The following is an 18,177-nucleotide window of genomic DNA, read 5'->3' as shown; positions in this document are numbered from 1 at the left end:
TCCCCCGTGTTCCCCGCCCGCACATTTTCCCTAAGCTTTGCTGCTGGGGGCAGACCAGGAGAACCCATAGAATTGCAGGCCGTCTGGCAGACCTCCTCGCGGCACTCTTGTTTGGGGGGGTGGGGTTACAGCACCCCTGTCCAGAGGTTATTTGGGGCCAGGGAAGCGGTCTCTAGCATCTCTGTTTGGGGTGAGGCGCGCTGCCCTGTGCAGGCTTGTGGCCACCCCACAGATCTCTGCCTCCCCTTGCAGAGTCCGGGAACTCGGTGCCCAAGACCCTCAACTGCCAGGAGGAGCTGCGACATAGTGGGGCCAGGGCTGACTGCGGCTTAAACCGGTCCCCGGTCCCCCGGTGACAGCTCTGTGGTCTGCTCTCTCCGCAGTGCTGGCCTTGGCTTCTGGGCCCGAACTGGGGCAGCTGACCTTCTTGGGCCTCGTGGGAATCATCGACCCTCCGCGGGCGGGCGTGAAGGAAGCCGTGCAGGTCCTCTCCGAGTCCGGCGTGTCCGTGAAAATGATCACGGGGGATGCCCTGGAGACGGCCTTGGCGATAGGTAAGGGGGCGGCGGGGGAGGAAGCAGGACCTGCCATCCTTCACGGTGGGGTCCTGCCATCGGTTACTCCTCCACAAGCCGGGTCCGGAGAGCCCGCCTGCTCGGGACTGAGAAGAGATTCTGAGCTTTCAGCGTGCACGTCCCAGCATCCCACCTTCAAAGGCTGTCGTCTCTGAAATGTTGGCAGGTTCTCCAAAAGGGGGAAAGCCCTCATGTGTAATGAAAGCCTACTTTGTGCCAGGGCTTTTCATCCATGATCTTCACCTTCACAGGCAGCGTCGATCCCACCCAGTGCATAGTTTCCGTCTGGCTTCTGCCCTCAGCTGTGAACCCTTGGCAAGTCACTGACCCACTCTGACCCTCAGGCTCTTCGTCAGCAGAGGGCTGGCTAGCCACCCCGTTCCCCTACTCTTCTTCTTATTGCTCGGAGGGTTGCCACACCTCAGTTTTCTTGCCCCTCCGTCTCGAGGCAGCCTGGCACCGTGGAGCCAGACGGAACCCTGCCAGGTTCCAGTTACCACCCGCCAGCTCCGTGACCCTGGGATAAGATGGCCTTCGTTGTGGGCTAATTCTGTGGGTAGAATTAGACATTGTCACATAGCAGGTGCTCAGCTAATGGTAGCCATTGTGGGTTTTATTCTTGCTCTTCTGTGGCCAAGGCAGGGAGTGATGTCAGGTAGGTGGAGTGAGGGGTGAGGTCAGGGACCACGGCTGCAGGCCTGGAGCAGGCCCTGAGCGCGGATTCCCCCCACCACGCAGGACAGAACATCGGCCTGTGCAACGGGAAGCTGAGTGCCATGTCCGGGGAGGAGGTGGAAAGTTTGGAGCCGAGCAAGCTGGCTGACCACGTGGGGAAGGTAGGGTGCCCCCAGGGGCTCGCTGGGAGCGTGGAGGGGGCTGTGTTTCCAGCTTCCCATTCACGGACTCTGCCCTTTCACGCCTCTATATTCAGGTGTCTGTCTTCTTCAGGACCAGCCCGAAGCACAAACTCAAAATCATAAAGGTACGCTGTGAGGAGGCAGGTCCTGCCTCGCTTGTCCTTTGGGGCACAGCCCAGGGCAGCCACGGTGGCTCTGCTCCCCAGGATGGCGCAGGGCCTGAGCTGGCGGGAGCCTCGGCGATCCTCAAGCCTGGCTTCCTCCCTTGGGTCCAGGGCAGCTGCATCAGCGGTTGCCTTTTTCCAGCGTCTGGGGAGGGAAGAACTGATGGGGAGCCCTTCACCTCCTGCACCAAAATCAGGGAGTGGGAGTTGGGTGATGCAAAGGGAAATATAAAAAGAGGCTAGCAGCCTTGGTTAGTCGAGTGGTCTCTGGCATATTCTTGTTAACTCCAGCCCTGGGAAGGAAGGGCTGTTGCTCCCATTGTGCAGATGGAGAAACTGAGATTGAGAAGTTCAAGGCTTGCCCACTTCCCAGGGTCAGCCAGAGGTGACTCCATGCTTGGAACACCCTGGCACATAGTAGGCTTGCAGATGGAGCTGGGATTCAGACTCAGGCCAGCTGATGTCGGTGCCCTTCAGAGGGGTCTCTGCTGTCAGCCACAGTGCGAGAGACAGAGCGTCAGGAGGGAAGGAAGGATCTAGAAGGAAGGGCCTCAGGCTGCATGCCTCCACTCGCCTCCTCTTTCCAAAGGCTTTGCAGGAGTCGGGGGCGATTGTGGCCATGACGGGGGATGGGGTGAACGACGCGGTGGCCCTGAAGGCTGCGGACATTGGAATCGCCATGGGCCAGACGGGGACCGATGTCAGCAAGGAGGCTGCCAACATGATCCTGGTGGACGATGACTTCTCAGCCATCATGTAAGCTGCTCTTTAGGTGTTGTTTTAGTGGCAAAAATGAGTGGGTTAACCAGCAGCCCCCTAGGATCCGCTGTGCTATAGATATAAGGTGTCCTCAGGCCCAACACCACTTAAAGCGGGGTCATGGGGGCCACCTGGGGTGGCGCAGGCAGCACCCGGGGAATGTTGCAGACAGTGCAGCGGATGGGGAAGCCTGGGGCAGGTGGGGGAGCTGCAGCACATGTGCAGGGAATTCCTGGGTCCCCCTCAGTGCCAACAGCAAGAGGCGGGAATACGACGCGGCCATTGGAAAACTCACTTTGGAGAACATTTTAACGACAGAGACATGCTCACACTGTGGTGTGAAATGAATGGCATCAGGGTGAGAGAAATGAGTACGTTCAGGTTGAGTCTATTGTGTGTTTGCATTGATACATGCATGTCATGAACTGAAAAGAGATTGGACAGAAATGCCCGATCATTAACACCGATGGGGATGGGAAAACACTCTTCTTAAACCTGATCTCAAATATTGGAGTTTGATGTGATTGCCGACTTGACAAAAGGAATCGCCTTAGGAATTCATAAAACAGTTCCTCTTGGTGAGAAAATGTGGTTAATATATAGCTCTGCAGCTTGCATTCCTTGGCAGATTTTTTAGTAACAAAGGGAGGGATTGGACAGTTTTCTACTACATTAGTGACCAGGACTTTCACATGCAAAGAGCTCCTCTAACACACAGCAGGTGAGGAACCCAGCTCTCTCTTCCTGCTGTGCCCCGGACCTAACTATTGGATCTAATTGGTTTCGCTGTGCCCCTTGCCAGGGTGAGTCAGAGGTGCAGTAGGCCCTTCGGGAGTCCGGGCTGAGGGCTGAGGTCCCCGGGGTCACATGACAGAGTAACTTAGTCTTCAGACAGGAGGGAGGTCGTGGCTCAGGAACCTGTCCCCAGCCGCTGATGGTACCTGTTGGGACATCATCAGTCTCTACCAGTGTGTCTCCAGCAGTGCCAGCCAGGGGACACGGGAAGGGGGTTCCAAGCACTGGCTGACACCATCACTTCATTTAGCAGCTGACAGCATGGCTGAACCTTGCCACCAGGCCCTCCTTGTGAATCAGTGCTTCCTCCTCTCTTGCAGGAGTGCTGTGGAGGAAGGCAAGGGGATTTTCCATAACATCAAAAACTTTGTCCGATTTCAGCTGAGCACGTAAGTCGAGGCCGGCCTCTCCCAGGGCCGTCCAGTGCTGCATCCGCGTGGCTAGCTCTGTTGACCGTGCCCTGTTCTGCCGCTTGTGCCCCGCAGGAGCATCGCGGCCTTGAGCCTCATCGCTCTGTCCACCATGTGCAACCTGCCCAACCCCCTCAACGCCATGCAGATCCTGTGGATCAACATCATCATGGACGGGCCGCCAGCACAGAGGTGAGGCGCTGGGCTGGCCGGGACCACCACACCCTTCTGCCAGCCTCCACGGACTGCATCCTTACTCTGTGCAGGGGCTGAGGGGCGGGGAGGGACAAACACGATCACTGGCCATAGGAAACCCCGGAAAACTTAAGTGTGGTGCACTGGGCACAGGGGGAAGTGCCTGGGCAGGAAGGGCGGGGGCTGATAGACATTCTGCCTGGAATGCTGTCCCTGGCCTAGCTGCATGGCCCAGTCCCTTTCCTTCAGGTCACCACCTCAAGAAGTCCTCCCTGATTACTCTACAGCATCCTCCTCTCAGCCACCTTACCCTGCTTTATTTTTCCCTGGACAGGAAAATGTATTTCCTTGCTTACCTGATTATATAGAACCCATGTCCCCAGCAGAATGTCAGCTTCATGGAGGCAAGATTTTTTTTATTCCCTGCAGTATCCCCAGCTCCTGCAATGGTGCTTGGCATAGAGCAGGAGCTGGGTAAATTAGTGGCTGGATGAATGAGAAAAGAGAGGCTAGCGAATGGTGCAGGAGGAAGAACGAGCTTTGGAATCGGGATGACCAAAGCAAACAAGGCACTTCACTGTGCTTGAGCACATAGTGGGTGTTGTTTCAGATGTAGCTGATTTCCTGTTACTATAATTAATGTAATCATCACCAGTGACAGCTGCTGAGGAAAGAGGGTTGTACTTTATCCTCACCTCACATCCCCAAAGTAGAGGCTCCCCCTTCTACACACTCTTCCTGAGCACAGGGCTGGGACCTCAGCCATATCTGCACACAGTGGGGCCTCACCCAGCTTGTTCCCTCCTCGGTGCCCCCACACCACCTACCACTGTTTCAGAATGGGCTGTGCAGGTGTCCCTTAGTCGATGGGAGTCTGTGGTGGGCAGGGCCTGCATCCTGTATCTCTGGCCAGCTGGGATGGGGCCAGGCCCAGCTCTGGGTGGGTCCCCTTGTGGTGGAAACTGAGCAGAAAAATGACTACGTGTGGGTCCAAGATCAAGGTGTGTGTGCGTGCGGGTGCGGGGGTTATAGATGGAGGTGGGCAAGCTGCCCTGAGTCCAGGCTCTGGGGGTCTCCCCAGATGGAGCTAAGGGACTGGGTGGTTAGGGGGTGGGGGTCAGAAGATGGGAAGGGCAGGCTTCCAGTGAGGACATGGAGGGCCCCATGAGACCGGAAACACCCCTGGCTCACACAGGACAACGTGGAGGCCTTTGCCACCTCCCCATCCTGGCTGAGCCTTTGATGGTGGCTTGAGCACATCTCTGCTTCGGGCTCCTTTTTCAGTGGTTTATTCCAACGTTTTGTCCCGAGCAGCTTGGGCGTAGAGCCGGTGGACAAAGACACCCTCCGGCAGCCGCCGAGGAAGGTCAAAGACATGATCCTCAGCAGAGCCCTCATCCTGAAGATCCTCCTGTCGGCCTCTGTCATCATCAGCGGGACCCTCTTCATCTTCTGGAAAGAGGTGCGGACAGTGCTCACGGGTGTCTGGCGGCTGATGCGGGGCTGGGCGTGTGGGAAGCAGGTGGACAGTCCCTGCTGTGGGGGGTGGAGGGTGGGGGACTAGGAGGTGGGAAGAGGCAGGAGGGATGTGAGGCCTCAGGGGCAGAGAAAGAATGCAGACTTTGTTTCTAGGCAGGACACATGCCTCTACCTTCTGTTGTCACCAGGAAACAGTCTGAAATCTGTTTATTCCCTGAGGTCACTGTTGCAGGGTCTCGTCATGGCCTGCAGGTTCAGGAGGCCCTCCCCAGGCATCCAGTGAGCTAGATGGAGCTAGGCAGGTGGCCCACGCAGACCCTTAACCCCCGTCACCCGTGTGCGGGAAGCGGGATGGGACACTGGGCTGCCACCGCCCTGTCCTGAGCCTGGTGGAGGGAGAGACACAAACCTTCCTGTTGGAACACAGCGGTTCTCAGCAGGGGCGCCGCTGTGGCATCAGCACCCAGGACTGGGGCGGGGGGGGCGGGGGGGGGGGATGCAGATTCTCAGGCCCCCGGGTTGCCTGTTTAGACAGTGTCCCCCCAGGGGAGGCGGGTGAACCTCTGGTCCCACGGAGGGTCTCAGGCAGGAATGGTGATGGGCGCCTGCGCCAGAGGGTTTGTGGCCACCTGAGTCAGGCAGAGGGACGCTCCGGAGCGCGGCCAGCTCCTCTCACCCTGGACCCCCCCACCCTGTCAGCCGGGGGGACCTGAGATGGGTCCCAGCGGCGCCAGAGGAGGGAGGGGACTGTGGCTTTGTTCACCCAGCCTCCAGGCCATGGATCTCCATGGGGTCGGGGGCCTTCTGCCTTGCTTGTGGGAAGCGACCTCCTGCGAAGTGGATGTACCTGTGGCAGTGTCACCTGCTGGAGGAAGGGACATTTCATTTACTTATGAGAGGTCCCTCCCAGCATGCAATTCTGGAGCGAAGGCTCATGGTCCCTCCCAGGTGCTGCAGCGGGGCCAGGCCCTGGGGTGGCTCCGAGACACGCTTCTGGGCCGCACCATTGACCCAGGATAAGGGAGGTTTCGATCCATGTCTAGTCCAGCTCACGTGCAGTGGCCTGGACTGTGAGGCGGTTGCAGGTGCTCTGGCCCAGCTCGCGATGGACGCTGAGTTCAGGGCGGGGGCTGCATCACCTCCCCCGTGCACTTGTGTTCCAGATCCCTGAGGACAAGGCCAGCACCCCGCGCACCACGACCATGACCTTCACCTGTTTTGTGTTCTTTGACCTCTTCAATGCCCTGACTTGTCGCTCTCAGGTGAGACCTGCTGCCTCTCGGCTTCCTCCCTGAGGAACTGAATCGTGTCCTCCGCGAGACGGGTCCCTGCCCGGTTCCCTCGGGGGCTCTAGGGCTCGGGCATCCCTGTCTGAGACGGGCACATGTGCCTTCCCCGCAGACCAAGCTGATATTCGAGATCGGCCTCCTCCGGAACCACATGTTCCTGTACTCGGTGCTCGGGTCCGTCCTAGGGCAGCTGGCCGTGATTTACGTGCCCCCGCTGCAGAAGGTCTTCCAGACGGAGAACCTGGGGGCGCTCGGTGAGTAGGAGGGGACCTCAGGACGGGATCACCAGAGACCATGGCCACCACGTACTCATAACTGGGGAGCGGGGTCCCAAAGGACCAGACAGGTACCTGCACTGGGTAGGAGGGCCACTGCTGGGGACAGGGACAACCCAGGGAACTGCAGCGAGCAGGTGCCTCTGGCAGGAGGACCGCCCAGGGCAGAAGGGGACTGGCATCTCGTCCCCTCCCTGTGCAAGGAGGCTCAGAGCAGATAGCAGGTGCAATGACAGCCTGGGCTCAGCTGTGACATGCTGTGTGCCCCAGCGGAGTGACCTGGACACCCACTTACCTGAAGACAGGGAGTGGCCACCAGTAGGGACAGCACTGCTGAAGGGGACGGGACTTCATGACCCGCTCTCTGCAGCGGCGCACACATTCCCTGTGCGGAGCCCCAGGGCTCCCCATCCTCACTAGGCCTCCCCAGACCCTCATTCTCTCTTGGGGAGCTGTCGGGGGTGGCCTAGCCTCCTTTGCCTGCAGCTGTGATGACTGAGCAGAAGTGGGAGGAGGGCTGGGTCCTGAAGGGGAGGAAGTCCCTAGAGAGAGAGAGACCGTGACCCAGGGACTTGGAGGGAGCAGGGCAAATACCACCCCTTCCCACCTCCACCCTTTCTTCTCGCCCAAGATTTCTGTTGGCCAACCCACCCCAGGGCAGGCAAGTGAGGCAGCCCCCAGGCAGAGCACGGGGTCTGAGGCAAGACTGGGGAAATCAGCTTTCTTCCCCAAATCTAAAAAGCAGTGTCCTCCTGGGTCTCCTGTGAATGCCCGTGGACAGACAAGGCACTCGCCCCGCCCCCCAAATGTTCATGGATGTTTTCATCCACTGGGAATGAAGCCAGCTCACCAGCTCTGAATGTAACACCGTGACTAGGCACCATTTGTCCTAAATCGTTAACAACAGGGAGCAGGGATGGTTCTGAGCAATTACATACAGTGGGGTCTGGGGTGTCTTTAAGAATTAACCCACAGAACAAGCCAGGGTGGGCTGGGCCAGAAGCGATGGTTAAGGGGCAGCTGCCCTGGGTGACCTGCCCCGCCCGCCCCTCTGCCCCTCGCCCTGAACCCCCTGGAAAGGCTACTGGCCCTGATGGAGCTGCTCAGGGACATGGAAGGGCTTGTCCCTGGCTCCTGGCCCCCTTGCCTGTCTAATTAGAACGAGGTGTAGGGAGCAGCTCCGCAGTGAGGGGTCCTGAGAGCTGCATGGGAGGCCCGCAGCCACCTCAGTGCTGGGCACTGCCCAACCCTGGGGGCAGAGCTGACCCTTTTCTCTCACCTTTTCACAGACTTGTTGCTCTTAACCGGGTTGGCCTCATCCGTGTTCATCTTGTCAGAGCTCCTCAAACTCTGTGAGAAATTCTGCTCCGCGGCCAGGAAAGCCCAGGTCCACCAGGAGGACGTGTAGTGGAGCCCGACCATGTAGAAGCCCCAGATAAGCTATATTTTTATGTGACTGCGCCCCTCCCCCGGGCCCTCTTCAGAGAAGGGGTGTTTCTAGGACACGCAGCATGCGGTCACTCACCGAGTTCTCCCGGGAGGCCAGCAGGAAGCTCGGCCCAGGTGCATCCACACGTGCCCCTCGGGCTCTGGGACGGACTGTGAGGAGGCTGCACAGAAACACCTCGCTATTTATTAAATCACGATGATTTTTATAAACCATGTCTGCCTGTGTCCTTGTGCGAGAGCTCAATGCATGCAGCCCTCGCGTGAAGAATGCATGGGTGCCTGCGGGGGGCGGGTGGGGGGCGGGAGCAGAGGCTGGGGACGAGAGGGGCGGGCTGGGACAGGACAGGCTTCTGGTCCTTGCCCTGCTGGCTGATGGCCCTTCCAGGCCCATCTCCTCCAGCAGATGGGGCTTTGGTGTTTGTTAAGCGCTAGGCCAGGAGCCTGGTTATTACTTTGATGGACTGAATTAGTGTTTTTCCTACAAGGGGCCAGGCTGGAAGCCCCCAGCCTGTGGGCATTACCACGTATGTGTGAGCAGCAGTCTCAGCCTGAGTGGCCTACATGAAGGCTCAGCTTTTAAAACGAATGGTAAGCAGCCCTTCCCTTCAGAACCAGGAGCTGGAACATGGCCCGCCTGGCTGACAGCGAGCCTTATCACCCACTGCCCCAAAGACTTTTAACACGTGCCTGTCCTTCCCGTTGACAGATGGCAGAGCAGAGTGGTCTCTGCCCCATGCCTCTGTCTGCGGTGGGCAAAACCACCATGGAGAACCAGAAACGAGGCCGCAGCTCTTACTCCCAGGTGTTAGCCAGGGTTTTCTAGAGAAACTGAACCAATAGGATGGAGAGGGAGAGAGATTTGTTTTAAGGCAGCGGTCGCCAACCAGTGGTCCGCAGACCACCGTTGGTCTGTGATGTCCGAAAGGTTGGCGACCGCTGTTTTAAGGAACTGGCTCACCTGATCGTCGGGGCTGGCGAGTTCGATATCTTTAGGGCAGGCTGGCAGGCGGGAGAGACTCAGGAAAGCGTTGATATCGCAGCTCAAGTCTGAGGATCTCAGTCTTTTCTCTTAAGCCTTCACCTGATTGGATGAGGCCCACCCACATTATGAAGGGAATCTGATTCATTCACAGGCGACTGATTTAAAGGTTAATCCCATCTAAACATCTCACAGAAACACCTAGATTGGTGTTTGACCAAACAACTGGGCACCATGGCCTAGCTCAAGGTGACACGTGAAAGTAACCATCACACCAGCCACAGCAGCTGTCAGACAGACTGCCCGGGATGGTGACACCTGGGCCAGTACAGGGTAGAGGTCAGAGTGAACCCCTGCAGACCCCAGAGTCCAGATCCCGCCAAAGTAATATTCACAGCTGGGGAGGTGGGGGTCCCCGTGGTCCTCTGCCCAGACCCCAAGAGACACCAGAAGTCAATGATGAGAGAGACACATGTACCATCCCTGCAAAAAAAAAAAAAAAAAAAAAAGATTGAGGGGACTGGCTGCAGAAACCTTTGGGCAGAGGTGATATCTGCCCGGCAACGGCTAAGCAGTCAAGGCTGAATTCCTTCTCACATACAGCCTCCTACGGGGCTTCGCTGAGGCCAGGGCACTTCCTGCTGCCCCTCTCCCTTTGCCGGATCCTTCAGCAGAGTGACCCAAGAAATATGCTTCCCCTTTAAAAACAATAAAAAAAACAAACCCAAGTTGATTGATACTTGCAATAACAAAAATTACTCTTAACCCTTATTAATACCATACAAAAATACCCAAGGTAGATTATAAATGGAAAAGAAACCAATAAAGCTTTTGGAAGAAAACAGAGATGGGTAAAATTTTACTAAATAAAACACAATGCAAGCCATGAAGTATGATGGATAAATCAAACTACACTCAAATGGAACCTTTTCATCAAGGATACAGTAGACTGGAACACCATTAAGCAACTTAGCTTGATTTACATCTATAAAGCACTCCACCCATCAAGTGCAGAGGGAATTCACCAAAATAAAAAAAGTAAAGAACAGAAATCAGTGTAGTTGAAGACAAAACAGGAAAAAAAGTCAAAAGTGAATTCTTTGAAAATATCAATAAATGTGTTAGTCTGGCTAAAGGCTTATCAAAAAGAAGATAGAAATGACCAGTATTAGCAATGAAAGGTGGTATCCTATATAATAAAGTGGTAATATGCAAATTGATCCTCACTTCATCACGCCATCACAAGATGGCTGCACCCACAGTAGAGGCGGGGTTCCCGTAACAAGCCACAACAAGCAATCAACATTGACCTAAGGCTACATGGTGCTGGAGTGGGGGACCTAGGACTGCACCCCTTGCCCGGTGGGACTTGACGGGGGACCTCAGGCCACGCTCCCGGCCCCGTGGGGCTTGACGGGGGCCCTGAGACTGCGCCCCCCCACCCGGCGGGGCTTAATGGGACCTGAGGCTGCTCCGCCTGCCTGGTGCTGGGCCGGGTGACCTGAGGCTACACCCTCAGCCTGGCGGGGCTTGACGGAGGTGGGGCCAGCTGAGCCTGGATCTCGCCCAATGGGGGTGGGGCCGGCTGGGTCTGGATCTCACATGATTTCAAGGTGCATGTGGGTGGGCAGGGGCTTGACTATGGGTCCCATGGCGTGCCCCAGACTCTGACAGGAGGAAGATTTTCATATACATTTAACTAATTTTCTTTTATCTCTGACACTTCTATTATAGAGAAAGGGCAAGTAGCAATTTTAAAATATTTCCTCTAATTAATTCCCTTTTATTGTGCATGAATTTCATGCACCGGGCCACTAGTATCATTATAAACTCCTTAAGGTATTCCAACAATAAGGGTCTAAGAACAACTTTATGCACATAAATTCAACAAGTTAGAGGAAATAAACAAATTCCTTGAAAACCACAAACTACCAGAACTCACTGAAGATGAAATAGATCATCTGAGTAGTCCTAAAAGTAGTAAAGACACTGAAGTTGTATCTAAAACTCTTCCCCCAAAAAGAAATCTGGTTTCACTGGTAGCTTTTACTAAACATTTAAAAACAACAATTCTACACAATGTCTTCCAAAAAATAAAATAGGAGGGAACACTTAACTCAATTTATGAGGCCAGCACTCCGATACCAAAACCAGATAAAAACAGTTCTACAGACCAACATGTCTCATGAACACGACCTCAAGAATCCTCAATGAAATATTAGCAAATTGGATCCAGCCATATGTAAAGAGTACAAGACCATGACCAAGTAGGGTCAATCCAAGAATGGAAGGCTAGTTCACTATTCAAAAATTAATGTAATCCACCATATTCATGGTCTAAGGGAGGAAAACCACAAGGTCCTATCAACTGAAGCAGAGAAAGCATTTGATAAAATTTAACTCCATTCATGATTAAAAACTCAGCAAAGTAGGCATAGAAGGGAACTTCCTCAACCTGATAAAGACCATCTACAAAAGAAGAAAGGAAGGAAGGAAGGAAGGAAGGAAGGAAGGAAGGAAGGAAGGAAGGAAGGAAGGAGGGAGGGAGGGAAGAAGGAAGGAAGGAGGGAGGGAGGGAGGGAGGGAGGGAGGAAGGAAGGAAGGAAGGAAGGAAGGAAGGAAGAAAGGAAGGAAAAGAAAACACCTATAGCTAACATCATACTTAATGCTGAAAGACTGAATGCTTCCCCCATGAGATTAGGAACAAAGATGTCCAGCCTCACCACTCCTACTCAACATAGGACTGAAATTCCTAGCTCCTGCAACACGGCAAGAAGAGGAAGTTAAAAGACATGGAAAAGGGATTGGAAAGAAAACTGATCCTATTTACAGATGACATTGCAGAAAATCCCAAGGAGTCTAAAACAAAACCCTTTTCAGTATGAATAAGTGAGTCTAGTAAAGCCATAAAGTACAGAATGAACAAAAAAGTCACTTGTATTTTCTGTACACTAGCAATGAACAATCGAAAATTAAAATTTAGCCCTATCGGGTTTGGCTCAGTGGATAGAGCATCGGCCTGCGCACTGAAGGGTCCCAGGTTTGATTCCCGTTGAGGGCACATGCCAGGTTGCGGGCTCGATCCCCAGTAGGGGGTGTGCAGGAGGCAGCTGATCAATGATTCTCTCATCACTGATGTTTCTATTTTTCCCTTTCATTCTGAAATCAATAAAAATATATTTTAAAAATTTAAAATATAACACCATTTATAATTTTAAAAAATTTAATAGGTATAAATAAAATATGTATAGAATCTGTATGATGAAAACCACAAAATAAAGAAAACCTTTTTTAAAAATGGAGAGACATACTGTGTTCATGGATTGAAAGATTCTATATAGTAAAAATGACAGTTCTCCCTAAATTGATCCATAGACTTAACACAATTCCTATTAAAATCTCAGCAGAGTCTTTTTTGTAAACAGACAATCGTATTCTAAAATTCATATGAAAAGACAAAAAAACCCCACTAAAATAGCTAAAATAATTTTGAAAAAGAGGAAGAAAGTTGGAAGAAACATGTTTCCTGATTTTAAGATTTACTATATAGCTACAGTAATTAAGACACTGTAATATTGGCAAAGTGATAAACACATAGATCAATGGAACATAACAGAGTCCAGAAATAGCCCCACACAAGTAAAACCAATTGATTTCTGACAAAATCCAAAAGGAATACAATGGAGAAAAGATAAGGGCAACAAATAGTATTGAAACTGGGCATTCCTTGGCTTAAAACTCATACCTTCTACAAAAATTAAATCAAAATGAGCTATAAACCAAAACAGTAAAAAACATAAGAGAAAATCTTTGGGATCTAGGGTTAAGCAAAGAGTTCTTAGACATGACCCCAAAAGTACCATTCATGAAAAAAATTGATAAATTGAATTTCACCAAAATTAAAAAGTTTTACTCATGAAAGTTACTATTAAGCAAATAACACAGACTAGAAGAAAAATATGTTCAAATCACATATCCAACAACAGACGAGATCTAGAGTATTTTTAAAAACTCAAAATTTTAACACTTAAAAATTTTGGGAAAATTTACAAAAGTCTTAACTGAGTCTTCACCAAAGAGGACATACAGGTGGTAAGTACATGAAAAGATGCTCAACATCATTAGCCAGTAGGAAAATGCAACCTTGACACACAATGAGATACACTATACACCTGTGACAGTGGCTAAACTGAAAAACACAATACTGAGTGGTGACAAGGAGACAGGACAGCTAGAAGCTTAAATATTGCTGGTGAGGATGACAATGCTACAGCCACTCTAGAGAACAGTTTGGCAAAGTCCTGTCAAGTTAAATGTAAACTTTCTACAATGACTCAGCAATCTTACTCCTAGTTACTGATCCTAGAGAAGAGTTCTGTTCATACAGAAATCTGTACATGACTGTTAATGGCAGCTTTATCTGCAAGAGCCAACTCTTACAAACAACCCAAATGTCCTTAAGTGGGCGAATGAATTAAAAAAAAAACTGTGACCTATCCATACAATGAAGTATTACCCAACAAAGAGAAGGAACATAAACATCACAATTTAGATGGATCTCATAGATATGCTGAGTGACAGCAGTCTTACAAGGTTATGTACTATGTGGTTCCATGTACATAACATTCTCAAGGTGACATTTATCGTGATGGAGAATGGATTAGAGGTTGCCAGTGATTAAGATTAGGAGGGGTGCACACTGGCCAGTGTGGCTCAGCAGTTAGAGCGTTGGCTGGTGCACCAGAGAGTCTCAGGTTCGATTCCCAGTCAAGGGCATGAACCTGGGTTGCAGGTTCGCTCTCCAGCACTGGTTGAGGCAACCAATCCATGTGTCTCTCACACACACACTGATGTTTGTCGTTCCCCCTCCCTCCATTCCTCCCTCCTCCCCTTCCAGTATCTCTTAAAAAAAAAAAAATTATAGCCCTAGCTGGTTTGGTTCAATGGATAGAGCGTCAGACTGCGGACTGAACGGTCCCAGGTTTAAGGGCACATGCCTGGGGGGGTGTGCAGGAGGCAGCCAATCGGTGATTCTCTCTCATCACTGTTTCTATCTCTCTCTTCTCCCTTCCTCTCTCTGAAATTAATATTTTAAAAAATTATATTTCTATAATGTCTATATTCTATAATTATAGAACATTTCATATTCTTGGGTGAGGATTAACCAAAAAAATAAAAAAGATTAGGAGAATAGGGGAAACTTGAAGGAGTTTGGGGGAGGGGAGTGATTGTAGTGGTTGTTATACAAACCTAGACATGTACTAAAATTCCACAGAAATTGTGTTTATGCAATACTGCCAAATAAGCAGAACTCAAAGAAAGAGTAATAGCTCTATATATTCATTTACTTTCATTCTTCTTTAGTAATTTTAAGTCAACTCTAAAAAACTGACAAAAATAAACTTTAAGTAGGAGGAAATAATATGAAAGCAAAATTAGTTTTTTAAATTGGTAGAACAATCTAGGAAAAATGAAAGGAAAACAAGAGACAAAACCCACAAAAGATTTCAAATATTTTAGTCAATTCTATATAAATTAATTTGAAGATTTAAATAAAATGAAAATATAAAAATTATCAAAATTGATCCTGGTAGAGATTTAAAACAACCCAGATGATAAAAAATAGATAAGGTCATCAAGAGTTAACCCTGTCCTCCCTCACCCACCAAATCAAATGTACCAGATGAATTTTACCCTAACTTTAAGAAACTCCTTTCATTTGCATTTTCTAGAACCTGGAAAAGGGAAAGGTTCTAAATTATTTTTGTAAAGCCAGCATAACTTTAAAACTAAAGCATGGTTTACATAAAATCTGACCAAAACAAAACAAAAAACTATAGACCAACTCATTTATACACATGGCTACAAAAGTACAAAACACATACTGAATTTATAACTGAATTAACACATTGGAAAAGTGAATTAAAATACAAAGATAGCTCAAGATTTCAAACCCTATTCTTTAATAACTCTGAAAAAGAAAACCATGGGTGCTAAAAAAAAAAAAACTGAAAAAAATTCAATATCTGTTGATAAAAACTCTAATATAAATACAAATAATTACTTCCTTTATATGAAATGTCTCAAAAAAGCCAGCATCATGCTTAATGACAGAAGACTAGATGTATTTCCATTAAAATCAGAAATGAGAAGGATGTATCATTACATTTAAAGTTCTCAAAATATTTGCTGATACATTTAATCAAGAGAAAGGAATAAAAGGTCTAGATTACAGAAGAGTAGGGAAATTATCCTTATTTCCAGGTATGCAATCATAATGCCTGCAATCACACATGTATACCTTAAACCTTCACAATGTTCTGTGTAAATTATATCCCAGTAAAGCTGGGGGGAAAAATAGAAGTTTTATGCCTTAGCCCCGTGGTTGGCAAACTGCGGCTCGCGAGCCACATGCGGCTCTTTGGCCCCTTGAGTGTGGCTCTTCCTAAGCCTTAGGAGTACCCTAATTAAGTTAATAGGTATATAACCTACCTATATAGTTTTAAGTTTAAAAAATTTGGCTCTCAAAAGAAATTTCAATCGTTGTACTGTTGATATTTGGCTCTGTTGACTAATGAGTTTGCCGACCACTGGCCTAGCCCATTTGGCTCGGTGGACAGAGTGTCGACCCGCGGACGGACTGAAGGGTCCCAGGTTCGAGTCTCGTCAAGAGCACTTACCTCAGTTGCAGGCTCCTCCCTGGCCCGGGCCCCTGGTCGGTGCACACCCAGGAGGCAACCAATTGATGTGTTTCTCTCACATCAATGTTTCTCTCTGTGTCTTTCCCTCTCTCTTCCACTCTCTCTAAAAATCAATAAACATATCCTCGGATGAGGATAAAAAAACAACAGTGAACAGCAGTGCTTCTCAATGGGAGGCCCCAGAAACAGAAGCATCAGCATCACCTGGGAATCTTATTAGAAATATAAATTCGTTGGGACCCTCCTTCCCAGACCCGCTGAGTCAAACGCTAGGGGTGGAGCTCCACCATCTGCATTTGGAGAAGCCCCCATGATTCTGCTGCAGGCTCAGGACTGAGAACCACTGGATAAAAGCACGGTAACTGGGTACAAACTATGTGGGAAAATTAAGAACTTTCCCATGTTCCAATAATCATCTTAGAAAAAATAAATCCCCTCGCAGTACCAGCAACGACAACAAAACTTTATATAGAAAACTTAGATATTCCTGTTCTTGGAGAGCAAGAATCATAAATTTTTAGCCAAGTGTCAGTTCCGCCTACAGCAATCTATATTTGATGCTACCTCGAAAATGTGCTATCAGATTTTTTAGAAATAAAGTGTTCCCAAGAGCGGCGGAAAATAAGCAGGCAAGCATATGGAGGAAAATTCCAAGAAAACAGTAGTCATAGTGGAATAGCTCTTACATCTTTTTATCATAAAACTCCAATAATTAAAACATGAGACAAAAATCTAAGTTCATTCATTAATTCAGTTAAGAAGAAAGTAGCATTTTAAGTCACTAGGAAAGAGGCACACCATTTAATATAAAAGGCACTGGAATTTACTTTGGGGTAAGATAGAAGTCTATTTTAAAATACATTTTGAATGGTTCAAAGATGTAGACATGAAAATAGAAAGCACAAAAGTAGTAGTAGAAAACAGGTGTTTTTTTTTTAATTTAAAAGTGGAGAAAAACTTCAAATCTCAGAAGCCTTAAGAGGAAGTGCTGGCAAATATGATGGCACAAAATGCAAAAATTATGTAAAGAAAAATAAAGTTGAACAAACTGGAAAAAAATATTTGCCATACATCTCAAATGCTAATTTGCCTCATTCAAAAGAGCACTCTTGCAAATCAATCAGAGAAGACCCACAGCCTGGAAAACCAGATAAAGGACATCGTACAGATGGCTTTAAAAAATTGAGCTGCTCACTGTCACACATGAAAGAAACAGAAAATAAAGTTAGTTTTCGTGTATCAAGTAAACAAAAACTAAATCTTAATACCATGTTGATGAAAATACAGCAAACAAGCACTCCGATATGTTAAAGATATAAATTGAGCTCGAAAGGTTAATGGGTTAATATCTAAATAAAAATTCATGTACCTTTTGATCCAACAATTCAGCTTCTAAGAGTTTATCCTCCAGACTGAAATCACACCAAGACACATAGGATGGTCGCTGCAGCCACAGTGAGCTACAAGCCGAACGTTCCGCTGCAGCCGGGATGGCTGAACCCTAGAAGTGACGCCGCATCCGTCCAATGGGACATGACACAGTCAATGAAAACAAAGACGACAGATGGTGAATGTGGAGCCACCTCCACCCAATAAAAAGCGAGGGGCACACCAGCGTGGAAAACAGCCAAGCTGAGTGTGCAAGGAGCTGCCTTGCTTTTGCCTCTTGGGAAGGAAATGCTGGGAAGGGAGCCGGAGGAAGACTTCCCTTTCTATTTTGGCTTTTTTTTTTTTTTTTTTTTTTTACCATGTACACATGTGGTAATTTTTTAAATTAAAAAATATGTAATTTTGGGAAAAATAGTAGGCATGTTGGTATCAGGTACTGCATTTTTCACCTCTTCCTTCTGGCACCTTTTTGGGTGCTGGTCAGTCTGCACTTACAGAGACCACTGGTCCTTACAACCTGAATTGTTATTCCCGATCATAAAAGAACATTTGTTAAGACTAGTATCACAGGCTTCCTGGTCCCAGGTAGAGCATGGTGCGTCCGGCCAGTGGCCCGGCCACGACTGATACTGTATCAGGGTGTGCTCACAGCCGCAGGCCCACCGTGAGGGCAGCGTCCCCCAGGTAACCACGCACCCGGTCTGGCACCCTCCCTCCCTCCTGGAAGTGTGCAGCTTGGGAAGCACAACCCCCTTTGACCTGCATGCCCTCTCATCAGAGCAAGCGCAAGGCGGGAAGCACGCAGGCAGACAAAACCTCCGCCTCCCGACAGCCACAAACAGAGGCAGCAGGAAATGGTAC

The 18,177-nt window shown here is 49.4% G+C and overlaps 1 protein-coding gene across 1 annotated transcript in view; it reads left to right on the top strand.

Moving 5' to 3' along the window:
* ATP2C2 (ATPase secretory pathway Ca2+ transporting 2) overlaps window positions 1–8,457 on the top strand; it is a 56,998-nt gene extending 48,541 nt beyond the window's left edge. Inside the window, exons 18-27 of the mRNA XM_070399115.1 lie at window positions 384–554; window positions 1,314–1,411; window positions 1,507–1,557; window positions 2,186–2,352; window positions 3,471–3,539; window positions 3,636–3,752; window positions 5,070–5,217; window positions 6,398–6,496; window positions 6,636–6,777; window positions 8,088–8,457. Coding sequence (XP_070255216.1) covers window positions 384–554; window positions 1,314–1,411; window positions 1,507–1,557; window positions 2,186–2,352; window positions 3,471–3,539; window positions 3,636–3,752; window positions 5,070–5,217; window positions 6,398–6,496; window positions 6,636–6,777; window positions 8,088–8,206 — 1,181 coding nt within the window. The 3' untranslated portion in view covers window positions 8,207–8,457. The remainder of the gene's footprint in view (window positions 1–383; window positions 555–1,313; window positions 1,412–1,506; window positions 1,558–2,185; window positions 2,353–3,470; window positions 3,540–3,635; window positions 3,753–5,069; window positions 5,218–6,397; window positions 6,497–6,635; window positions 6,778–8,087) is intronic.
* The last annotated feature ends 9,720 nt before the right edge of the window (window positions 8,458–18,177 follow it).

Source organism: Myotis yumanensis, unplaced genomic scaffold (assembly GCF_028538775.1).
Source record: "Myotis yumanensis isolate MYYU_CA2020_CCGP unplaced genomic scaffold, mMyoYum1.0.hap1 SCAF_18, whole genome shotgun sequence".
In the NCBI taxonomy this organism is placed as follows: Eukaryota; Metazoa; Chordata; class Mammalia; order Chiroptera; family Vespertilionidae; genus Myotis; species Myotis yumanensis.
Note: the sequence above shows the minus strand (reverse complement) of the source record. Positions and strands in the feature narration are given on the sequence as shown.